Raw genomic sequence first — 25,269 nt, forward strand, 5'->3', positions numbered from 1 at the left:
AAGAAAGAAAGAAAGAAAGAAAGAAAGAAAGAAAGAAAGAAAGAAAGAAAGAAAGAAAGAAAGAAAGAAAGAAAGAAATATCCTATGTGGTCAGCATAATATAAAAATTACCAAGCAAGACTCCATTTGGGGCTCCCTGCTACCGAAGTGTTTTGTGGACATACACATCAGTGGTTCCTGACTCAAAAGAGAAATTTTGTCCTGAGGAGATAGTTACAGAGAAAGGACAAAGTACTTGTCTGTACCTGGCCTCTCCAGACCATATCCTGACTTTAATGCAGCTCTTAAACTGCATCCTTTTCTTGTAATAAACTATGGAGTTGTAAGCATTGTCATTTCAGGTCCTGTGAATCTGCTTTAGCAACCAATCCTGCTTAACTGATCATGTTAGTGCACTTGCATTTGGGTAAACTTAGCTTGTGTGTGATATGAGCCACGAGTTTCCCAATGTGTCTTTTGACTTTGCTTGTGCTAGTTCACCTCCCATACATCAGATGCTTTTTGAGTCATTTTGAGCAAAAGTCTTACACCTGAGATCATACTTTTTACAAGCATATTTCACTTTCATATTTTGATGTAGCTGGAATTTATTTATTTTTAATTTTTTTAGTTATGTTATGTTAATCACCATACATTACAGCATTAGTTTTTGATGTAGTGTTCCATGATTCATTGTTTGCATATAACACCCAGTGCTCCATGCAGAACGTGCCCTCTTTAATACCCATCAGTTTGTTAAGCTGGAATTTATTTTGTTGGAACTTATGCGGTATGACTTCCAAATTTTTCCCCTAGATGGCGACATTGTGGTCTCATATCATTTACTGAATAACCCCCTCCTCATCCTCTTTTAATTGCCATCTTTAGCTTACTGTAATTTCCAATAAACTACTTTGATGTATTTCTATTGTTTTAATGATATTCAATCCACCTGCTTATCTATTCCTAGGTCAGTACCACACGGCCTTCATTATTTTAGATTTATAATTTATTTCAATATTCGGCAGGGCCAGTCCTCCCATTTTCATATTATTTTTATTTTTTTTTTTGTAGTTCTTTCCTTATAAGTCTGACTAGCTTTTTAAGTCAGGTCTTTTTTTTAAGATTTTTTTTAAAACTTAATTTTTTTGACAAGCAGAGGGAGAGGGAGAAGCAGGCTCCCCATTGAGCAGGGAGCCCGATGCAGGGCTCCATCCCAGGACCTCAGGATCATGACCTGAGTGGAAAGCAGGTGCTTAACCGACTGAGCCACCCAGGTGCCCCAAGTCAGTTCTTTTTAAAAATCATTCTGTAAAGTATCTATTCCTATTTTATTAAATATTTTTCTTAAGGATATTGATTTTCTTTATGCTGATTTTTTTTTTTAGAATTCCTTGAACCTATGGCTTAATGTTTTTAACCCATTTTGGAAAATATTCATCCAGTAAGTCTTAAAATAATATTACTTTTGTCTAACTCTCTCTGTCTTCTACTTTTGGGTCTACTATTACAAATATACTAATCTTTTTCAATATGCTCTATGACTCTCACCCTCTCTTCTATATTTTGCTCAAGAGCTATGGACAATGGATGGTTATGCCTTACCCATCTGTGGATGGCTCAAGTAATCCCCGCTGTTAGTGGCTTGGATTATGTTCCTTCTTCTTAGCAAAAGGTTGGATGTAACCAGAGTGGCAGTAAGACGGTGATGTTACTTATTTTATTCTATTTATAATCTGGCATGTTTGGAGATTTCCTTTTCCAAAATTTTGAATTTTGACGAACTTTTTCTAGATTAACTATATTCTTGAGGTTATTGCTATTTTGTTTATTATGATCTGAAAAGGTTGTACTACATAAAACTGTAATAAAACTGTAGAAAGGGAAATGAGACTTCTCTTTAGTTTCTCCTTATATGGGAGCAATGTACTGTACCTTTACTGGTGTTGGGCTTGTAATCAATTTGCAACAAGCGAAGAACATAGATTAAACAATATATTTACTTAGGGGAATATAAGACAAATGTTTTTAAAGCCCCCAAAATAAAAGTGTTTATTATATGATGTTATATGATATATCTAATTGATGAATTAAGAAAATGAAAAAGACGGGGTGCCTGGGTGACTCAGTCATTAAGCATCTGCCTTCAGCTCAGGTCATGATCCCAGAGTCCTGGGATCGAGTCCCGCATCAGGGGGAAGCCTGCTTCTCCCTCTCCCACTCCCCCTCCTTGTGTTCCCTCTCTCGCTGTGTCTCTCTCTGTCAAATAAATAAAATCTTAAAAAAAAAAATGAAAAGGACTAGTAAAAACAAATGGAAAAATCTGATTTTTTAGAAAATATTTTGCACTATAGAGTTTTTTAAATAGAAAGTAATTAGCATAAGTCATCTGGTAGGAAAAAACAGAAAATACAAAACAGTTGGAAGAAAGCAAGAAATTACTTCTTACATTTAAACTACCACTCAAATAACAGTTGTTAACATTTAGTTTATATCTATTGAAACCTTTTTCCATATTTGTATGTAAAAAATACATCTATTTACATATATTTTTATAAAACTATATTTTTCCATAACTGACTTTTCAATCTGCTTATTTCATGGGAAAATATCGCGTAACTATATCTCTGTGTTAGTAACAATAGTTCTAGAAGACTTCTTTAAATTACTGCAGTACGTTCTTTTGTATCAGTGTAGCCTGATTAATTTTGATCAGTTATTTATTGTCAGATATCTATGGATTTACTTTTGATGGTATATAAGAATAATTTGTAATTAACCCATTCATTACTTTGATATCATATTTTAAACAAGATATAGATTTCATTCATTACTCTTTGTCAGAAACATGTCTGTGTTTTTACTATGTATATTAAATTATATACATCATATGTGGTTATATATGTAATTTAAATATTAGTATTGATCTTTCTCTTACATTGAAAATTTTCATGGAGAAAACATTTAACGTTTTTTGTTGAAATGGAATGATGATTAAGATGCAATAATTATTAAAAATTAAAAATTAAATAAGATTTTTATAACTCAAAATCTACTGGCTATAACATAATCTATAACTAGCAAGGACAAGCAGTTAGTTAGGAAATTTGAAGTGAACAAACTGCTTCTTGTTTAACACAACTCTTTTGTTTCTGTTACTGGCTTTACTTAATAAAAGTCCTAAGAATGTTTTGAGAATGTATAAGATGACCTTGGCAAATGACAGGATTGGTAGCAAAAAAATGAAAGTCACTATACTTGAACAAAAGCCAAATGGTAAAAATATTTTACATTTGTGTAGTAATATTTAAAAGTTTTAAAAGTATTTATAACTATTAACACAAAACAAAAGAAAGCCAAAACTTTTATTTGTAAGCATTTTCCAGAAATTACTGGAAGTTTTAAATGCTTTATTTTCTGGCTGGCTTTCTTTTATTCTCATCAGAATATTTTCTTCCCCAATTTTTGTTTTGGGAGTTAAAAAAAATTGTTTAATACATACTACATCCATGGAATTACAACATTAAAAAAATAAATAAACACTGACATTGTCACCACCTATCCCCCTCTCCTGACCCCATTTTTAGCTACTTCTTATATATCCTTCCAGTGTCACTTGGCATATGAAGAAAATATCCGTTCTCAATCAAATTGTGGGGTAGTGTATACATTACTTTAAAAGTTGCTTTTTCACTTGAGGGTGTATCATGAAGACATTTACATTAATCAGTCCATAGAGAGCAGCTGCTCTTACTGCTGTTGCTTCTCCCCCTCCCCCTTTCCTTACCCGTTCTTTCCCTCCCTCTCCTCTTACCCTCCTCCCTCCCCTCACCCTCCTCTTCCTTCTTCTCTACTTCTTCTTCCTTCTGCCCTTCCTTCTCCTTTTTCTTTTCCTCCTTCTGTTTCTCCTTCTCTTTCTCTTCCTTGTTTCATGGTATTCCATGATGTGGATGTACTACTGTTAATTTAAATGGTCCCTTAATGAAAGACATTTGAGTTTTTCCAATCTTTTTTTTTTTTACCCCATTGCTATACATGCAAGTTCATCTATAGAAAAAGTTTTCAAAAGTGGGATTTGTGGGTCAAAGTTAATTAGTACAATTTAAAATGACCTAGAGTTTGTTAGGAACATGATAATTCATCTAAACAGATTTCATGAACTACAGAGAGAGAAAGACAAAAGTAAATATATATTGGACAGCAACTTTTTTGAGGACATGGAAAAAATGTAGAGTATGCTTTTATGAACATCCTTAGTATGTACTATGTGCTTTTTGGCTATGTAATAATTGGTGATTGGAGACTACAGGTTCATTTTTATATATAGACAAATTCTATATCCCAATCACTTAATGATATTGCTTTACGTATTACATCTTCAGTTAATCTTGTTTTTAATTGAAAGTGTTCTTTATGCTTCATTTGTTTTATCTTCTTACCCCAGGAAGTTCATATTTATAAAGCAGCATTGAAATTTATCTTATAGGTGTGATATTTAAACCATATCTTTTGATATTTGCAATGCCAGTTAAATATGAATTCTTGTACTGTCATTAGAATGGAGCCCAGCAATATTCCATTCAAAGTGCCCAGGTTTTAGAGAAGAAACTGAATTATTAGTTGTTAATTGACTTATCTGTTAGTTCTCTTTCAACTACGCAATCGATTTCCAGTTTGTCCGTTTGATAAATAGATATTTAAATGTGAGTTTCTTAAAAAAATGGACTTGCATTTGGTTTAAATAATGCGTTTTTATATGAAGCACAGAGGGAGTATAGGGTGAGATAAGGAAAGCTTTCTGGAAGTGCTAACATTTGCTGTGAGCAGTGAAATTTCTTTTCAGATGATAGACAAGGTAAAAATTATTTATTGAGCTTCTAGTAATTCTTAGAACAATTTTCTTTTTGTTAACACTTTTTTTTAAAAGATTTTATTTATTTATTTGACAGAGAGAGACACAGCGAGAGGGAACACAAGCAGGGGGAGTGGGAGAAGGAGAAGCAGGCTTCCCCCTGAGTAGGGAGCCCGGTGCGAGGCTTGATCCCAGGACCCTAGGATCATGACCCGAGCCAAAGGCAGATGCTTAATGACTGAGCCACCCAGGCGCCCCTTAAACACTTTTTTTTTTAAAGATTTTATTTATTTATTTGAGAAAGAGAGAGACAGAGATAGAGAGAGCATGAGGAGGGAAGAGAGGGAGAAGCAGACTCCCCACTGAGCTGGGAGCCCGACTCAGGACCTATCCCAGGACCCTGGGGTCATGACCTGAGCCAAAAGCAGACGCTTAACTGACTGAGCCACTCACCTGCCGCTTAAAACAATTTTCTAAGAACAATCAGGAAAATAAGCTCATAGCTAACAGGAACAAGACTAAGTTTCTTGTACTTTGTGGAAGCAAATCTGATCTCTTCCTCATTGTAGAACTCATAATTCTCCCTCAGCAGCTAAAGTCTCCAACATAAAGAAATGATTTGCTAGGGCATACGAAAGGGAAGAATTATCTGGACAATAACCTTTATCTCTGTCTTTCTAAGCGTATTTTTTAGTATTAGCATGAGTGATAATGCAGGTTGTTAGTTTTCTGTTTGTTTTTTGGAATCGCAGCCCAGTAATTATATTTTATAAAAATTTCACTTGCCAGATATGAAAACACGTCTTAAATTTAGACTAAAGGAAATAAAGAAATGTGATTAAAGGGACACCTGGGTGACTCAGTCACTTAAGTGTCTGCCTGGACTCAGGTCATGATCTCAGGGTCCTGGGATGGAGTCCCGCATGGGGCTCACAGCTCAGTGGGGAACCTGTTTCTCCCTCTGCCTGCTGCTCCCCCTGCTTGTGCTCTGTATCTCTCTCTTTCTGACAAGTAAATAATAAAATCTTAAAAAAAAAATGTGATTAAATATGGCCTATATGAAGTGCTCAAATTTGCATTAAACTTATTAAATTCTACTTTGCCTAATATAAAGTGAAAAACTTACTAAAATATTCTGCATAAGTTTAGAATACATACATATTTAGAAAAGAAAGAGCATTATACTGAAATCTTGTTAGTTGCATCCTTTAGCATGCTAATATGACTCACAAATTGAATCATATAAGTAATTATTTGCATTATTTTCCCCAAAGAGACTCCATGGCATTAGAGTTAGGTTAAACAAACTGCAAATGAACCTTAAAAGTTATTAAAAGTGGCATCCAAGGGGCACCTGGGTGGCTCAGTTGGTTAAGCATCTGACTTAGGCTCAGGTCATGATCTCAGGGTCCTGGGATCAAGCCCTGAGTGGGGTTCCCTGCTCAGCGGGGAGTCTGCTTCTCCCTCTCCCTCTCCCTCTGTCTCTCCCCCTACTCATGCATTGTCTCTCTCTCTCTCTCAAAAAATAAAAAAAAAATAGGAAGCCATTATTTTACATCAGTTATATGCATTTACATGTTTCTAATTGATTTTTCTATTTATAAATTATGACATTTTATTTATAATGATACACATATACAGAATTGTATATAAAGCTACATGCAGTAGTATATGTATGTTTGTAATGTATAAAGTATATGAAATATATGTATATAGATTATTTTGAAGATATCCTTTTGTACTTACACTTGATCCCCAAGAAAACAGAGGTTGTTACTGAGCCCACGCAGAGAATACATGAAATCATCAACACCAGACACCATGCTCCTGAACAAGGCATAGGGGCAATGACACTGAGTTAGAGAAAGTAAGTGAAAGAGATGGGCCAGAATGAAACTAGACTGAGTGAAAGAAAGAATGAGCATTCTTACTAGAGAATCCTTGAGGCCATGGGAACTGTGGTAACAGGGAAAAAGAATTCCAACTTTTTGAAATGCAAGTTATAACTTGGAACACCTTTTTTTTTTTTTTTTTAAGATTTTATTTATTTATTTGAGAGGGAGAGAGAGCATGCAAGCACACAAGCAGGGGGAGGGAGAGGCGCAGAGGGAGAAGCCGACTCCCTGCTGAGCAGGGAGCCCAACACAGGACTCGATCCCAGGACCCTGGGATCATGACCTGAGGTGAAGGCAGATGCTTAACCAACTGAGACCCCCAGGCACCCCAGAACACCCTGGATTTTGAAAGATGTCAAATCCAATAGGTTAAGTAACATACTCCTCTTATCCTTATATAATATCACAAGCTTGCTAACTAGTTACATGTATTCTTTTTCAACAATCTTTTAGAGACTATAGCAAACCAGGTAGCAAGGTTTTATTTTTGAAAAGAGAAACACTGTGGTGCATCTCTCATCTCTTTTCAGCACCACTTGAACATGATTGGTTCAGAGATATTTCTTTTAAACATACAATTTTGAATGAGGAACACTTTTTTTCCAGGTAACTTTGCATCTATTCAGGAAAGAAAAATGAAGAATTTGTGATTTGTTATATTCTTAACACTAATCAGAGAAAAAATAAAAGTTATCTTCAGATTAAGTGGTAGGCTGAATAATGCCCCTGTCCCAAGCGCCCATGTCCTACTCCCTGGAACTTGTAAATATTACCTTATGTGACAAAAAAGACTTTAAACTGTAATTAAGTTAAGGATTTGGGGATGGGGACATTATCCTGTTTTATCTGGGCCTTTATAAGTGAGAGGTCAGTGGTCAGGGTGCTATATGATGATGGAAGCAAGAAGAAATTTGAAGGCATAGCACTGCTGGCTTTCAAGATGGAAGAAGGGGCCATGAGCCCAAGTGAAGCAAGAAATGCAGCCCTAGAAACTGGAAAACACAAACAAATGGATTTTCCCCTAGCTAGAGCCTCTTGAAGGAATGTAGCCCTGACAACAGCTTGCCCAGTGAAACCTATTTTGGACTTCTGATCTTTAGAACTGTAAGATAATAAATTTGTGTTGTATTAACCCCCCTGGTCTGTGGTAATTTATTATTAAAATGATAAGAAGCTAATACACATGTTAAATAAGAACACCAGAACTGATCACCACAGCACACAGCTCCAGGCTGGCAAGTTTTGTCCGTTTTTCAACCTATGTTTTCTCTTTATTTCCTAGTGTTTCTCAGGTAATTTTTAGGGCATTTTATGCAGGAACTAAAATAATAAAAAAATCTATGATTTCTTTCATTTATCTTCCAAATCCCAGAATTCTTTGTCTTTCCAGCAAGAGAGAGGGAAAAAGGTACTATATATTTGTCAAATCCATTGCTTTTTTCCTTTTACACCTTTACTTACTCTTACACATCACTTATTTTTTTAATGTTATTATATAATGCACATTATCAGACCCATGTGTGGGTTATATCATTAGAAAAATCACCTTGGGCTAATCATAGAATAAGAAACAAAGCATAAACTGCAAAGTCTTGGACTAAATAATCAGAACTGGTTACCTGAATATTTGGTGGAAGACAGATGTTTCTGGTAAGGGCTTGGTGTTGGATCATCCCACTGAAGAGAGGTGTATGTTTCTTCCTCCTGCATGTCTGAGATGCTGTGATAGCTAAGGCAGTCCACATGAGAAGCTAAGACAAATACCTCTTCTTGTGGTAGGAGCAGGTTCGTGAAAGAACTGAAATTGGCTACTTCTCACACCAGTGGGAAACTATGTTTGGGTTTAAGGGATACAATAGATGCATCTTCATCTAGAAAGTAGAAGTTTATGAAGTTTAAGCCAATGTACAACTTGTTAAAGAAGGAAACGAGAAAAGAAACTGAACTTGAAATGGCCTAAAGTAAAATAGGTTATTGCTCTGGGTTCTGAAGTCCAGCAGATGTTGAAGGTGATAGCACTGGGTTATTATCAAGATAAAAAGAATAGACAAACAATGCAAACAATGCACTTATATTTTGGTACAGGGCATGAAGCATGTGGACGACTTAGACAGCAAAGACCTGAGGTTAGCTCACATCAGACAAGCCACGGTGAAGGAGCTGTAGATCACTGTGTATCCTTAAACAAAAAAGCTTCTAGGAAGGGATTTCATCCCTAAAATAAATTTTCCCACTATATTAGTTAAGGTAATGTAGTTTCTGTGACAAGTAAGTCTCAAAAAAAATCAGTTGTTTAACACAATAAAGATTATTTCTTGCTCACATAACAATTTAGCTCCAGTAATCCTGGTTAGTGGAGAGATTTCCTCCAAATGGGACCCAAGCTCCTTCTATCTTGTGAGACATTGGAGTCCCTTAGAAAGGAAAAGAGAAGATGGCAAATCCACATCGGCCTCTTGAACACCATAACCTAGAAGTAACATGTGTCACGTCCACATCCATTAATGTAATGCCCTTGTTTGGATCTAAGAGGCTGGGCCTGATAAATGTAATTTTTGCCTGGTTAGCAAACTTTTGATGACAACTTTACTCTAAATGAGAAGCATAAATTATTTAGTGGATAGACGGCCATTTCTGCCACATCCTGTGACTATCGCATTAAGAAACTTGATATTTTAATCATCATTCACATATTGGCCATTTGTCCTTATGGCCAAAGGTCGTGTCTTGGTAATTTATAGTTTGCAAATCTCAACAATCTGCAAAATTGCAATGTTCTCTTTTGTTTCAGTATCTCCCTGAATCAATCATTGATCTCTATAGCAAAGAAAAACAAATGACATACTCAAGGAGTAATCTCAGGGCATTGAAAAAAGACACTGTTTATAAAGTTTGGGGAGAGATTAATTGGAACAAAAAGAGGTGGTGAATTATGCGCTGCCACGATGTCATCACCCCTACGCCTGAGGAGTTAAGGGGAGGGTATCTGATAGGGGCCATGGCCTAAGGTAGGGAACATGCAGCCTTTGCCAAACATGGCATGGTAGGGAGAGAGCCAAGGGAATGAGGAGTACCCTGACCACTCTCTCCTTTCACCCTTTGACCCTTTGATTACTGCAAGTACTTCTCAATAGCTAAATTAACTGGAAGCCAGAGGAAAGTTGCCCCAAACAGTGCTGTTCACTTGAGTTCTGCCTCACAAGGCACAGGGTGGGGTTAAGAGGATCTCAAGAGGTAAACAGAGAATATCCAGCAAATTCTCCAAATATTTCAAATGATTTTCATGTGACCTGAGATTCTGACCTGAAAAATAAAGTGACTTAACTCTCTGCAGCTTTCATTATGTAATGATTTCTACCTTGAGGAGAAAAAGAGGAAGAAACCATAAGCATATCAAATAGGCATTAAGACTAATGTTGGGAGCACAGGAACAGAAATTTAATGAGTTGTCATCAATTTCTAGGTGCTCTCAAATTTTATCAGTGCTAAATATCAAGCTCAGAAAGATCCAGTTTTCTCTAATACCATATATTCTCTGATAAATTTCTTTGGGGGAAACATTGGGCTCTTCCAATAAGGGACTATTGTTACTTGCTTTGCTTTTGATGTTTTATATCATACTACATGTTACTTATTATTCATTACATTCCAAGTACTGTTTCAAAGGGTTTTTACATGAATTACTTTGATTCTCAAAACAGCTCTATGAAATAAGCACTGTTATGAGTACATTGTAACTTAATTGTACATTGAAGCACAGAGAAGACAAATTATTTACCGAAGTTCACTTGCGTAGTAAGTGGAAGAGTTAGTATTTGAAACTAGGTGGTCTGATCATGGAGCATGTGCTACTAAAATTTGTGCTATTCTGATGTCATGTGTAAGATGATTCTGATATGAGTACCAGAAAAAAGAATCTTTGTAGGCACAGTTGGTTGGTTTACATTTTTTAATTGCATTTTTGTCACAAACTAAGATATTATTCTTTGAAATTTACTTGTGCCATATAGTAATATATAAATAAATGTTTTTCCATTTGTGGGTAATAAAACACTGAAGTCCAGAGACATGGTTGGTTGTTTTTTGGGTGATTTTCTGAATTATTATTTCCTATTCCATTTCTCTAAATCAACAAGTAAAAAAAACAGTAATGTACTATCCCCCAAAAGCCAAGATCTCAAGACATTTGAAGTAGAAGCAGAATTTGAGGTATCTGTGTTATTTTTCCTCAGTCCCCCAAAATCTGCTTGTTTACTGATAGTCTAAAACAAGACAATGATTCAAGTGTCTTTGAGTATTAGTGCTCAAAGGTATAAAATAATACATATTTATTATTTATTACATGCTTGATGCTCTGGTCAATGCCTTATATATTATATTAAATGATCCTCGCTATTACCTATGAGTAAAATAATAATATTAAGCCCACTTCATAAATGAGGAAACAGAGTAACTTAGCAAAAGCCATATAGGGAGTAAGTTTCAATGTAATTTTTCTCAAAATGTATTAAAAAGTACTTGATCAGAATCAAGTAGGAGAGCTTATTAAAAGCCCAGGTCTCAGTGTCTCCTCAGCCTTCCAACTGAGAACCTTGAGTGTTTGTGCTTGAGCATCTGCATGTTTTAACAAACATCTCAGTTGAGATGTTTGAGAATCATATTCATAAATTTTGTTACTACCAATGTAAGAAGAAAAAGCAGCTTCAGGGAAGCTGTGGGAAAGAAATGCAATTTTTGCCTGTTATCCTGTGAAAGGCTGCCTCGCCACATATCCATAAATACTTCATGAGTTACTCAGCAAAAACCAAACATAGAACTGTCAGGAAAAGATAAAACATTTGTACTTGCTGTTTTGTCTACTTGCCTATAGGCCTTCTTAAGAAGTATTTTCTTATTTTCAAACACTATCAAGTTCCTTGCACAGAAATTTCATTTTCCTTCCCCAGAAGGAAACTTTAATTCCCTTGCTGTAGAATCTGACCAAAGGTGGACCTGGAATCCAAATTATAATTGTGTAGTGTTTTACAGATTGTGGTATTTCTCACATAATGAAAAGCAACTATTTTTTTCTGTTTCCAGTGAGCCAGGAACCATGCTTGGTGCCAGGCATACAACAGCAAATGGGAAAGCCATGACGTTGGCCTTTATGGAATTTCTGACATAGCTACTACTCCCATGTTTTGTTAGGTTGTACAGCTGTGAAGTAATGGGTGTTATTCTATTTGAAATATGAGAAAATGAATGGTAAAGAGGTTACATGACTAGTTGGTCCACGGTTGTACGTTAATTAAGGAATCACACCATCTAGATTGTTCTACTGATTCCAGGTTTAGTATTCTTTCCACTACCTTATGCTGTCTTTCAGACTTAGATATTTTGCACAACTTGAGTCAATTAACTCCTAACCTTTCTTATTTCAATTTAAAGTGTATATGTTTATGTCCGAAGATGTGGTGAATCATACCATGCTGAGATAATTAGGAATGAAAACAAGAAGAAAGAAAATCCATGGAAACGGAACAATTGAGAACAAATGATCAACTCACAGACAGGATTCTGGATGTATAAAGAAGGGGTGAAATCATCCCTTAGTATAAAGGGATATACAAAGAAAGGATGAGGTGATATTGGTAGAAAAGATGAGGTAAAGATGACTCCAATGGGAATAAAGGGAATAATAAGCAATTTTATGGCTAGTGAGTACTTCATCCAGATCTTTCATTGTATAATCAAGCACTTGTCTGTGACATCCTGCTCATCTCTTTGCATTAAAGTAGTGTGTCCACATTCACCATGCCTGCCTTCCTCTCACACGTCAAATGATGTTTGTTCTTACAGAAGTTCGGGTAAATTTTCCCATCATAAAAATAAGCACAGTTCATATTTTCTCTTTCATTTCCAGAAACCTGAAACCTGTGAATGGAAAAGGTAGAATGAGTTCCTTCAAAAGCTATATAAGCAGTCAACAAACTCTGCATGAAAGTATTTTGTCTCACAAAATGGAAACAAAAAGTATGGGGATAAAAGTAAAAAACAACATTCAGATCATTGAGAAATTTTCCATCTGCTTGGGAGTATTAAGTATGTACAGCTGAGTAACTCAATAGCAATTTAGTACAGCATTGATTAAGGAATAAGTGAGCAGGAGCACAATAGGAGCCCAGAGAAAGAGATGGATGGGATCTTGAAAATGATGGGAAAGGCTTTATCTTTTCATCTTTTCATAGAAGATCACACTTTAGTTCTGTCTTGAAAGAAGGGTAGGATTTAGATAAACAGGAGATGGGAGAGCCCTGTAGGGCAAGTAGCTGTACAGAGTGGGAAGGAGCTCAAGGAAAAGAAAGTTGATTAAATATTTTTGAAATGAGGATTTATGTTGTAGGGTAGCAGAAATAAGGCAGCATACTCTATTGTAATTGCCTGTTAACTTGTCTATATTCCCCGCTGCATTGCTTATGACAAGAGAACAAAAATGTATAGATGTAATTTATTCTCCAAATATCTATGGGATACCTACTATGTGCCAAAGTTGTTTTGTGTGCTGATATTGATAGACTAAACAGGGACACGGTCTCTTCTACTGGGGAACTTACATTATAGTAAGAGGATATTGGTAAGAAGCCAACAAATAGAAAATTTCAGAGAGTGGTAAGAGTTACGAAGAAAAGAAATGGCGTAATAATGGACTCGAGTGGGTGTGTGTGGAAGGAAGCTAATTTAGTTTGGGTAATTAAAGTCAACCTCACTGAGGAAGGGATGTTTAAAAGACACATGAGTCACAAGGGGGAGCCCATCATGGAGTTCTGGAAGTGGAACAGTCTAGAAGAAAACAGTTAAGTACAAAAGCCCTAAGACAACAAAACAAGTTTAATTTGTTGAAAGCACAGAGGGTTCACCAGTTGGCCTGCAATATTGTGAATGAGGCAGGAAATGATAGGAGATAAAGCTCAAGATCTATGAAGAAGTCTGCTTGTACTTGCAGTATCCTTTGTGCATAGTATTTACCCATAGTAAATACTTAGTATCTGTTGAATAAATGAATTGAAATTTTAAGTAATGATCAGGTTGTACAGGTTGTGGTTATCAGTTTTAATTGTAACTGGAGAGACCTTACAGTTTTGATATACAAGATGGGCAAAGGTCTTTAGATTGGAGATTGGAAAGCCATATTAAAAAAATGCCTCCTTTGCCTGGATTGTCTGTACAAGGATGGAGCCTTATGATACGAACATTAGAAACACCTTGTGAATGATGGTGTGCCTGATTCTTGGAGACCCCTAGGCAGGAAGAGTAGGCGAAATGATACTGAAAATCCAAAAGAATCCTCAAAGTAATCACTTTCAACCGTAAAATAACAAGAACGATCATTTTGTTCTAGAAAAATGTGAAGAGAATCGGATCAAGCAACACACGCACGCACACACACACGTTCTAATGGTAAATTTGAGCGTAGAAATGAATGGGGAAAAATATTAGGAATAGAGGTGGATTGTGACTTAGATAAAGAACAGAGGAATGGGAAAGTGAGTACAGTAGAATTGTCTTATTACCAGGGTTCACTTATTAGGAGGAGGGTGTCGGTGAGTGTGTTGCTGTTTCTATAGCACCCAGTAGGTCATCGAGCCACCTCTCAACTTGTAAGTAGTATGCCTTCAAGAGGGTAGAGGATCTCAAGAATAAAAGTTGCTAGCTGTGCCTTGTATTCTGAATGTCCATTAACTTACACATTTTTGGAGGGCACAGAGCCGTCTTCCCACATCCAGACTTCATTAGGGTTCTTGCGGGACAATCCAACCCAACGCATTAATCCAGTCCTAGACTTCATGTATTCCTATTGTAAACACAGATAAATATAATAGTCAACCTGCTTCCACAATTCTTGTAATGATGTAAAGACAAAGTTTCATGATAAGATCCTGAACAACAACAAGTTAGACTGTATGTCTACGTTAATGTTAACTAATCATATTTGATATTTAGAATTGCGCCAAGTTCACTTGTTTTAGAATAAAAAAAAATGCTTGTAGAATACAGGAAAAAAAATGTTCACAGAAGGCGGATATTCTAACCTTTCTACACGTTTATCTTCCATCGATTGAAGACTAGAGTTTCAAATAGAGTACCAAATATGGCTCTTAAATAAGATAATGGTAAACAACTAGAGAAGGAAAATTAAAAAAAAAAAGAAATACATTGTTGGTGAAACGCTTTCATTCCCTACATTTAACTTCTACTTGCTTTGGTTTCATTGCTTAGCTTAGTTTTGTAGTAGCCTACAATGTTTACATTGGAAGTATTAATTTGTTTTAGTTGACTGAGTAAAAGGAATTATATGATGTCTTTCTCAAAGGGATTACAAACAGCATTTGTTTTTTCTAATTTGCCTTTTTCTACTTAGGAATTGTCACTATTTACTGTATGATGCACTATACTTATTTGTTTTGTTTATTGCCTCTTGCTCCAACTAGAACATAAGCTCCCTGAGGTTCAAGACTTCTGTTTTATTAACTTCATAGGTTCAGATTCTGAAATAGTTCCAGTTCATATTTGTCAAATTAATGGATAAGTCAATCAGTCAATCAATCAATCAATCAGTCGATCGATGGGTAACAAAATTAAAAAGAGTCAAATATTCATGTACTCTCATACCTCCCAGAAAAAGAGGTAGGTGAGAATGCATTCTTAGCAAATGAGAAATGACTCAAGCTTCTTAACAGAAGTGAGACACAGAATGGCATTCCATAAGAGATACTGTGTGAAAGTCACTTTTGACTGCTTATTTATTTATTATTATTTTTTAAAGATTTTATTTATTTATATGAGAGAGAGAGCGAGTGAGACAGAGCATGAGCAGGGGGGAGGGACACAGGAAGAGGGAGAAGCCAACTCCTCATGAGCAGGGAGCCTGACGTGGAGCTTGACGCCAGGACACTGGGGTCATGACCTGAGCTAAAAGCAGACACTTACTGATATTTTTAAAGATTTATCTATTTTAGATTGAGAGAGAGAGCATGTGCACGGTGGGGGGGGGGTGTGCGGGGCAGAGGGAAAGAATCTCAAGAAGACTCCCCTCTGAGGGGCATCTGGGTGGCACAGTCATTAAGCGTCTGCCTTCAGCTCAGGTCATGATCCCAGGGTCCTGGGATTGAGCCCCGCATCGGGCTCCCTGCTCTGCTGGAAGCCTGCTTCTCCTTCTCTCACTACCCCCGCTTGTGTTCCCTCTCTTACTGTGTCTCTCCCTGTCAAATAAATAAATAAAATCTTAAAAAAAAAAAAAGAAGAAGAAGAAGAAGACTCCCCTCTGAGCATGAAGCCCAACATGGGGCTCAATCCCAAGACCCTGAGATCACAACCTGAGCCGAAACCAAGAGTTAGATGCTTAACAGACTGAGCCACCCAAGCACCCTGACGGCTTATGTTTTAAAGCTTGAGCTACCCCTCACCTTTCTGTTAACTCCTGTTCTATTCTTTAAAATACATCCTCATTATATACCTCACTATAGGAAATATATTCCGTCTGAAATTCAACTATTCTTTGTTTCTCAAAAATGACATTATTTCTTTCATTTATAAACCTCCAACCTGGCATCAGTGCAAGATTCAAGACATGTTTGTATGTCTCCAATTAATCTCTTGTTATTGAAGTTGAGATTTTAGGACACTCTCTTATTTTGCCTGATTGGAAAGAAAGATAATTTACTTACCTGAATATCTTCTCTATTAGTTTGAGTCCACAAAGAGAGTTAGAGGATAGTAACAAGGCAACAAATGATCTTGAGTGTCACTGGAATGATCTCCTCATGTCTGGCCCATTACTGTGGACTTCAGCTCAGGAAAATATAAGTCAGTTTTGCTGATCAGTTATAGCAGTTCTGTAGAATATGACTGGCTTGACTATTTGAGTTCGGTTTAATCTCTGCACACAGCCCAAATCCAGATCTCCGGTTTGCTTTTTTTTTTTTTTTAATTTTTTTAAAGATTTTATTTATTTATTTGACAAAGCGAGACACAGCAAGAGAGGGAACACAAGCAGGAGGAGTGGGAGAGGGAGAAGCAGGCTTCCCGCGGAGCAGGGAGCCCAATGCGGGGCTCGATCCCAGGACCCTGGGATCATGACCTGAGCCAAAGGCAGATGCTTAATGACTGAGCCACCCAGGCGCCCCTTGCTTTCATTTTTAATATACAGAATGTGAATAATTACCATATTGGAAATTGTAGGTTAAACACCATAGAGAATTTCTGCCTTTCAAAAAATGTCTTAATAAATCTATCATTTGGCAGAAGGGAGACTCCAAGGCTCGGTTTCTGGTTTGCTCCCAGGATTCACAAAAAAAGAGAAAAGCTACATTAAATAATAAAGGGAGAGCGCATGAGTGGATGTGAACATATTTTGCTTCAAAATAAAGCCTTTGTTAGAAGCTGTCAAAGAGAAAAATCTGGAAGAGGAGGCGTTTAGTAGAAAAATTTCAACTGAAATCCTGTGTGTTTCACAAATGAGATTGTTCCCAAAACTATGGAAGAGCCTATGAAAAGGTAAAGTCTGCATCATGGTTTATTCGAGTTCAATTATTCAACAATTTAGCAGGAACTGAGGATTCATGTAATATTGGGGTGGCACTGCTTTTTATATTTTACAATGATATTGAGTTTCTTTATACTTTCAGATTCTTTTATGGATTAGTAAATGCAACCAAGGAAGCTGAGAAAAGTGAAATGACTTGTCACAGAGGTAACGCCAGAACTCTCAGTCTCATTAGCTCATTTTACCCCTTTCTAAGAAATTCTTAAATGTGGTCATTTCTACTGGGCTTGATAAGGTTCTCAGATAAGCACAGACTGGAAGACATGAGAAATATAGATATAGATTTTAAAGTCAAATGTTTCACTTAAGATTCTTCTTATGACTCCAAAATATTTGACATAGGAATCTCCTTACCAGAACGTTCTGGCTCGCGATCTTCAGCAAAGTAGCGTTCATGTTAATACAGAACTGCTTACTCTCTTCCCATGTCAAGTTGCGCCTGAAGAATCCATAGCAACTATCTCCATAATATCTCCAGTTTCTGTCACATGGGCTGCATTTATGGCCTTAAGGTGAAACCAAGAATAGGAATCCATACTCTTTACTTTCGCTTTTCCCCCATATTCGGTGTTTTCTGCAGATCTCTAGATTCCCTACAGATAACATCACAGAAATACTCCGGGGCGCGGGGGGGGGGGGGCGGTGCGGAGATGAAGAGGTTACAAAACCATACTTACTGACACTGCTCTTTTGTTCCAATTGTTTTATTAAATATTGGCAGAACTTCTTTGCTACTTGGTGCAGAGTTCCTGAGACATTATTATTCTCCACTTGTTGGTAATTTTGCTCTGTGACGGCTAGATGTAAAAATTAGATAATAATTTGTAATCAGGATCATAAGGGTGATGCAGAGACCTTTCAATGAACTTTAATTTCAGTAGAATTGTCAATCTGTGAAGTGTTTACTAGAAACACATGAATAAATGAGTACTGCAAAGGGGTCTGGGTAAAGGGGTGTATAAAGAACAATTTAAGAACTGACACCTGATGGTTATCCAAAAGAAGAAGTGAACTATATGAAGGAGACCATCACAAATAAGAAAATGCCATGATCAAATTGCGTGCCCAAAACGAATGTTTTGATATTTCTTTTCTTTTTTTTTAAAGATTTTATTTATTTATTTGACAGAGAGACACAGCGAGAGAGAGAACACAAGCAGGGGCAGAGGGAGAGGGAGAAGCAGGCTTCCCGCGGAGCAGGGAGCCCGATGCGGGGCTCGATCCCAGGACCCTGGGATCATGACCTGAGCCAAAGGCAGACGCTTAACGACTGAGCCACCCAGGCGCCCCTGCTTTGATATTTCTTTGAATACAGATTTCTAAGCAGATTTCAGAGGTGAATGACCTCTGTTATTTTGTTTTTCATGTAATATCGAAATATCCATTTATTTAAAAAATACATATTGATTTCTTGCTGTGTTCAAAATATGATATTCAGGTGAATAAAAGATGGTGAACAAAACATTCTAACAAATAAACAAGCACACAAACAAGCAACAGCTACATGGGGTAATGCGACATTGGAGCGCTTTTAGATTTATAAAAAGAAAAAATATATAAATTAGGTGGGATATGAATTGCTTCTGAGTGAAAGTAAATGCATTCATTAAATAAAGTGGGCAAGAGGGCACTTTAGGAAGAGGGAATACAATGGACAGAAATTTCAGTCAGGGAAAGAGGATTTATTTGTGAAACTGAGAAAAGTCCATGTTGGCTGGAACTGAAGATATGCAGGATAGGGAGAAAAAAAATGAAAAGATAGTGTGGATCTAGACCTTAGGCGATCTTAAAAACCAGTTTAAAAACCTGAAAATAATTTTAATTAAAGCGATTTGAATCAGAACGGAAAAGTCAGAGTTCTCCTTTATGGAGAATGTATTGGCAGCCATGTATAAAATGATTGAAGTAGCAACAAAGATACATAGTGACAATCAAACCTAGTGGCATACACCAGGACCCTTAGGTATTGCTTTCCCCAGAACAAATCTTTTGCAGTGAATCAATACTTACACATTATCCCCAGAGCCACCAGCCCAACAACTAACCCCATGCACAAGATCAGCAGAATCAAAGCCATCACACGCCACACAGGTGAGGAAGCAGGGTCAACTGTAGACATAGAATACAGATGTTAGGGGGCAGGCTGTATGGCATAGCTTTGGGGCAGCATCACCCCTGTCCCCTGCCCTCTCAAGGCTTTCTGAGTGTTATAAACAGCTTCATTGCCAGATCTTGCTGGTGTTCCTTTGGTGATCAATAGCAAGTACAACCCATTCCCATTCCCAATAGCAAGTACAACCCTTTTCCAACGGACTTTTCTCTGAGTCAAAATATAACTGTTAAGGTTTTGTGTGTCTTTGTTTTGTTTTGTGCTCACCCCCATAAATAATTGCTTTTATATGCAACAACTGAAGAATCATACCCATTTGCTGACAGCTTAGAAAATGAGGTTGTAAAACATTCTTTCCTCTTATTCTCTTGGCTTCTGTTCCGTCCGGCATTATTATTTTTTCCTTATTATAAGCCTTATTATAATGTTCCTGCTTTTATCTTTTGTAGCTTATATTCTAAATAAGTCTGTCTGAGCCTAAGTAGATATTACTGGAATTCTATAGAGCAGGAAGATCATCAGGAAAATAAAATAAAACTATATGTGCTGTCACTAGTAGAGAAAGGAAAGTAGGGTTGACCTATTTCAATAATTAACTTCCAAATCCCTGGCTCCGGGTATTCTTACCTGGGGTGAGAGCTGGCTTTCGATTTTTAATATTTAAGGTGATGTATCCATCTTCGTCCAGCATGGCTTCCCTCGGACTGCAAGGGAGCTCAGGGTTCAATGACTTCGCAGAAATGTCGTGTCCACGCATAGATTTCAGTGCCTGCCAGTCTGTGACCCTCCCCTCTCTGGTAAGGTGGAGCCATATGTGTTGGGGCACATGTTTTTTGTTTTGTTTCTGTGTTTTGGATTTCTTTTCTTCCAGGAGGCCCTTTCATAGCTGTTCAGATATACATGGACCTTGAACATAAAAATATAAAAATAATAACTTGCAGTAAAGGAGTAGATATTGCATTTGTTTCCTGTTTTCTTATCTTCAACTCTGAATGAAGGAATGTCTCCTTATTATATCCTTTCAAAGAACAAAAGTTCATGCTTCATCTTAACCTTAGTGGAGTCTAAATCGTATCGTTTAAATGAACTGCTCTCTGATGAAGATTCGTGGATAAAACAAGAGCAGATACATAGTCTATTCCATTGTGAGGAGCAAATCTAATATAATTCGATCTAATAGGAGCTAGAGTAGATGTTTCAGGGTCTTGTGTCAGAAGGCGCCATTCCTAATTATGACCTAGAATCCATCCAAATTCTTGCATCATTCACAAATCACATTTTTCAAAAATTCGAGGGCTCCACAGGGGGCAGGCTTCATATTGCTTAGGTTTAGGCATTAAAGAAAAAAACAATCATATAAAGTGAAATAATACAGAGTTAGTGATTATTGTCTTTCAGTAACGTTTTCACTTTAAAGTGAACTTCCAGGAAGGGAAAAATCTTAATAAAGTGAAATTGTGTAATTTCAAGTATGGTGGTGCTTCAGTGAAGAGCTATTTGTGGAAAGGACAGGTTCCTAGTGCCCTTCACATCAGAGAGTAATATGTATTCCACACATTTAACTATAAAATGGGTTTTCAGATTGTTACTGTAGCTCACAATGAAAGGAGTTAGAGTAGCTAGAGAAGGCTAGCTGATGTACTAATGTAAGGATATTAGTGAGGGTGCTGTCTATTTTGTCATTAGGGTAGCTTTTATATAGTTTTATAGCAGATATATATATATATTAAGGGTTTTATTTATTTGACAGAGAGAGACAGCGAGAGAGGGAACACAAGGGTGGGAGTGGGAGAGGGAGAAGCAGGCTTCCCGCCGAGCAGAGAGCCCGATGCGGGGCTTGATCCCAGAACCCTGGGATGATGACCTGAGCTGAAGGCAGACGCTTAATGACTGAGCCACCCAGGCGCCCCCAGATATATATATATATATATTTTTTTAAACCTTTACAGCCAGAAAAGCTTCCCTTCTTCTAGGTAAATTCTAGGCATTTATCTTATAAATAATCTTATTTTATTTTTTCTTTAGTTAGTAGTGTGTTAGACATTACTTTTCAGCATAGTAATTATATAAGATCTCATGGTAGGTATTTTGTTTACTGATGTTCCCTTTGGTACATCTTGTGTATATTTGTCCTTCCTTTCTGTTATCTTCTTCACTTTGAATTCTTTGTCAGTTTGCTTAAAATAATCTTCCCTCTTAAAATTTCTTGCCCTACACTCCTCAAATAATTTTAAAAGTGAGGTAAAGAATAAACAAAACAAGGATGGAAGGTCAATTTAAATGACACTTTTTCAATAAACCTTTACTCTGTTCTCTTAGTAACCAGATATGTAACTTCTGACAATTTATGGTTAAATTAAATCAAATATGTAAATGCAAGATCCACGGACATTTGGAAGACTTCATAATTATTATAAACATTTTCATGTTCAATTAGCAGAAACTTTCAGGAAGTATGAAACATATCAGTTAGCTTGCTTTGTTGTGGTTTCCACATTCTCTAGGTCTTGGGCAATTGGTTGGGTTATAAAAATATCCCATTTATTCTTCTTGCAAATCGCCAGGAATATGCTGGGCTTACTTGATTCATTAATGTTTAAAACTGTATGTTTAACACCAGATGTAGGTAAAGCTGAAACCTAAGCCTCAGATGATATTCCATTCCTACCTATAGCTCAGCCTGTGGACTTTCTTTTGTTTTTTTTCCCTTTTAATGATTGCAATGCATCATTTGTCCTTCCTTTCTGTTATCTTCTGGATAACAGAATAACAGAAGGTATCTTCTGTCCCTTCCACAAATAGCTCTTCATTGAAGCACCACCATACTTGAAATTACACAATTTCACTTAATTAAGATTTTTCCCTTCCTGGAAGTTCACTTTAAAGTGAAATCGTTACTGAAAGACAGTAATCACTAACTGTATTATTTCAGCAATGCATGGTTTTTGGATCTTTGATAACACTAGCCACAGGCTGAGGGTCTTATGTCCAGATCTATGGTCCATAAAAATATATTTGCCTTTATTTGTAACCCCCCAACATGGCTTGTTAGGAAATATGCTGGGTGAGTACAGAGTCTCTCAGGGTCAAAGGAGCCCCTGATAACATTAGTCTTCATTCTGTTTTCTTCCTCTATATATGCTATAAATACAAGCTGAGTTACTCAGCAAAAACTAAGCAGAGAACAGCAGGAAAAAGAGATAGAGATTAAAAACTTTTCTCTTTTCTTTTCCAAAATCCAAAGGCTTTGCTAGATACTGCCTTTTTTTTTTTTTTAAAGAAAGCTCTACCCCCAACGTGGGGTTCAAACTCACAACCCCAAGATCAAGAGTTACATGTTCTACCAACTGAGCCAGCCAGGTGCCCCTTTGTTAGATTTCTCTTAATCACTCTACAAGGTCTGTCATTGATATGTTTGTATATTTTATTGCCCCTCTTTTCTTGGCTTAGTAAAGTATAACAGAAAAAGTCCTTTACTGCAAATATTCTGATGAGTTTGAATTTGGAATAAAAATCTTTGTTTAATATTTTAGAGATTAAGAGGCACTTTTACATCTTTAATTTTAAAGCATGGTCTAAGATAGTGACTGACATACAGTTACCATCCAGTAGATATTTGGTGAATGAATGCATATATATACAAAGGGCAGTCTCATCCTTATATTACATATGTAGAAAGGGAAGGTTAAAGAATGTGGAGACGTTTCTATGATCATACTGCTTGTAGAAAGCAGTACCATCTACCTATTTTCCAAGTTCTTTCCACTACATTATAAAGTTTCAAATTTGAGGATTTTCCAGACTCCATTATCTATGTTTATTGCTGGAGAATGAGTAAAAGACACTAGACTCACAACAAGATATAGATTCAATAAGAAATCAGTGGAATTCATAACATTGTGGATAAGACTGTTCAATATATAATGAGGGCTAGTGGATGTGTAAAAGAGAAAGACCAAAGGAAAATGATGTTGACTATTATGAATGCTATAATAATGTCTCTAAACTGAAAAATATATATAAAGAAAGGGAGAATTTTGCAGTTTGTGGTATTTTTTTACAGACTTTTTTTTTCTTTTTTTTAGTTTCAGAGGTAGAATTCAGTGATTCATTAGTTGCATATAACACCCAGTGCTCATTATGTCAAGTGCCCTCCTTAATGCCCATCACCCAGTTACCGCATCCCCCCACCCAACTCCATCCAGCAACCCTCAGTTTGTTTCCTACAGTTAAGAGTCTCAGACTTTTTAAGGCACATCACCTTTATGCTAACCCTTCGGTGCATTTATCAGTGATATCCTGTTCCCTCTCAGTCCTCTGCATTAATACTGTTGGTTCACCTCTGACTTACTAGCCTTCTACACACATACCAAATACTGTTTATCTTTGGAAAAAGCTAGAATTTCCTGTCATGAAAAAAAACATAATTAATATTTTCTCTTTCACCTCCAGAAAGCTTAAACATGTGGACTGAAAAGTGGCATGTTTTATTAAAAGTTAATGAGCTAAACAATGAATAACTATCAGACAACAACTGTGGCAGAGTATTTTGTTACAGAGTAGAAAAAATAAAGGGGAAAATATGTCAGACAGCATTTACCACACTGAGAAAGTTTGTCATGCACATGCATACAAAATATCTGTAAAGTTCAATAATAATCCAATGGAATATACAAGCCATGAGATATGATTTGAAGGAAAGGCAAAGATTACAGAAGAGGAGAGAGGAAAGGAATACTTTTTTTATCAGGCAGGCAAACATCTAAACAAAGCTATGGAAGTATGAATGAGTATGATATAATCAAGGAAAACAAAGTGATCAAGCATGTTTGAACTGAGGATTCATGTTACAATATTTTGGGATATAAAGTATCCTGTTAAAATCACTATAAAACGTACATTGCAGGGACCATTAATTAATCCATTATTTGAACATCTACTGATCACTGTATGTGTCTCAAGCACTATTCTATTTTCTGGGATAATATGGTGAAACAAACACACAAAAGTTTTGCTCTTATTGAGCTTATATTCTAGTGAAAGGTGGTGAACATAGAGAGCAAAGAAGCAAAGAAAGAAAAAAGCAAAGTAATTTCAGATCATGATACCTACTATGAAAAAACTCGAATAATAGATCTTTACTGGCGAAGCTTGGGGCAGGCCCTGGTTGCGTTCATTTCACCTGACAAGTAAATCTTGATCTGAGATTTAAGGTAATCAATCTGTCTGCATAGCCCTTTATTTTAATCAGGATATTTGATTAACCTGATTGGATGAATATACATTTCAAAATAAATAAAAAAAAAAAAACCCAAAACAAGAAAAAAACCAAAATAAAGTCTATCATGTATTTATCCTCTAGCTCCACCTTGTGGTCATTTTTTTCTTTTGCTTCTATCTTTAGGTCTGATCGCTCTGGATTTAATCTTCATTTTCTCCATTCCCTTTTGTAAATAGTTTTGAATTAATTTCCATTCTGCTTAATCACTAGATACTACCCAATAGAGACCCCTCTTTTAAAATGTTCTCTGAAATAGGCATATAATATGTGGGAATGTAATGATCACGGAAGAACGGAGAGGATAAATTTTTATTGTGTAAACTCAATATTTCTTTTAATGTATCCCAGACCAAAGATACCTCCATATTTAATATCTGCATTCCTTTATTTTCCACAATAAACAGTATTTCCTGGTGGATTTAATGCATGTGAGAGCAGCATGAAAAGTCAAAACTGATTTGAGTTTTGGGCTTAGGTACTGAAACGGAGAAGCATAGAGTGAAACTGGGAAAAGAGTTGTTTATTTATTTATTTATTTATTTATTTATTTATTTATTTATTTATTTATTT

General features: G+C 36.3%; 2 protein-coding genes across 3 annotated transcripts in view; both read right to left on the reverse strand.

Annotated features, from left to right (window-relative positions):
• CLEC9A (C-type lectin domain containing 9A) overlaps positions 1–9,784 on the reverse strand; it is a 16,112-nt gene extending 6,328 nt beyond the window's left edge. Inside the window, exons 1-2 of one of the 2 annotated variants that reach the window (XM_035027879.1) lie at positions 8,346–9,784; positions 6,578–6,658 (exon numbers count right to left, since the gene is read on the reverse strand). In XM_035027879.1, coding sequence (XP_034883770.1) covers positions 6,578–6,658; positions 8,346–8,436 — 172 coding nt within the window. In that variant the 5' untranslated portion in view covers positions 8,437–9,784. The remainder of the gene's footprint in view (positions 1–6,577; positions 6,659–8,345) is intronic. The other variant, XM_035027880.1, reaches the window with a different exon arrangement.
• Positions 9,785–10,525: 741 nt separating this feature from the next.
• Positions 10,526–20,292, reverse strand: CLEC1B (C-type lectin domain family 1 member B). Its single transcript, XM_035028248.1, has 6 exons — positions 20,046–20,292; positions 19,319–19,417; positions 17,986–18,105; positions 17,663–17,814; positions 14,451–14,557; positions 10,526–12,639 (listed from the first exon to the last, which is right to left on the reverse strand). Exons 1-6 carry the CDS (start codon positions 20,173–20,175, stop codon positions 12,495–12,497), a joined length of 753 nt encoding a protein of 250 aa, XP_034884139.1. The 5' UTR covers positions 20,176–20,292; the 3' UTR covers positions 10,526–12,494.
• Between the last annotated feature and the right edge of the window lie 4,977 nt (positions 20,293–25,269).

The sequence above is a fragment of the Mirounga leonina genome, unplaced genomic scaffold (assembly GCF_011800145.1).
Source record: "Mirounga leonina isolate KUSES-001 unplaced genomic scaffold, KU_Mleo_1.0 Mir_201, whole genome shotgun sequence".
Classification (NCBI taxonomy): domain Eukaryota; kingdom Metazoa; phylum Chordata; class Mammalia; order Carnivora; family Phocidae; genus Mirounga; species Mirounga leonina.

What these genes read in the sequence shown, in the direction of transcription:
- CLEC1B (XM_035028248.1), bottom strand. Translation starts at nt 20,175, where the DNA reads ATGCGTGGACACGACATTTCTGCGAAGTCATTGAACCCTGAGCTCCCT. An exon ending in GGTGGCTCTGGGGATAATGT is followed by an intron (nt 18,106 to 19,318) that starts GTAAGTATTGAT and finishes TTTTACATCTAG; the next exon opens with CCGTCACAGAGCAAAATTAC. An exon ending in GGAACAAAAGAGCAGTGTCA is followed by an intron (nt 17,815 to 17,985) that starts GTAAGTATGGTT and finishes TTTCACCTTAAG; the next exon opens with GCCATAAATGCAGCCCATGT.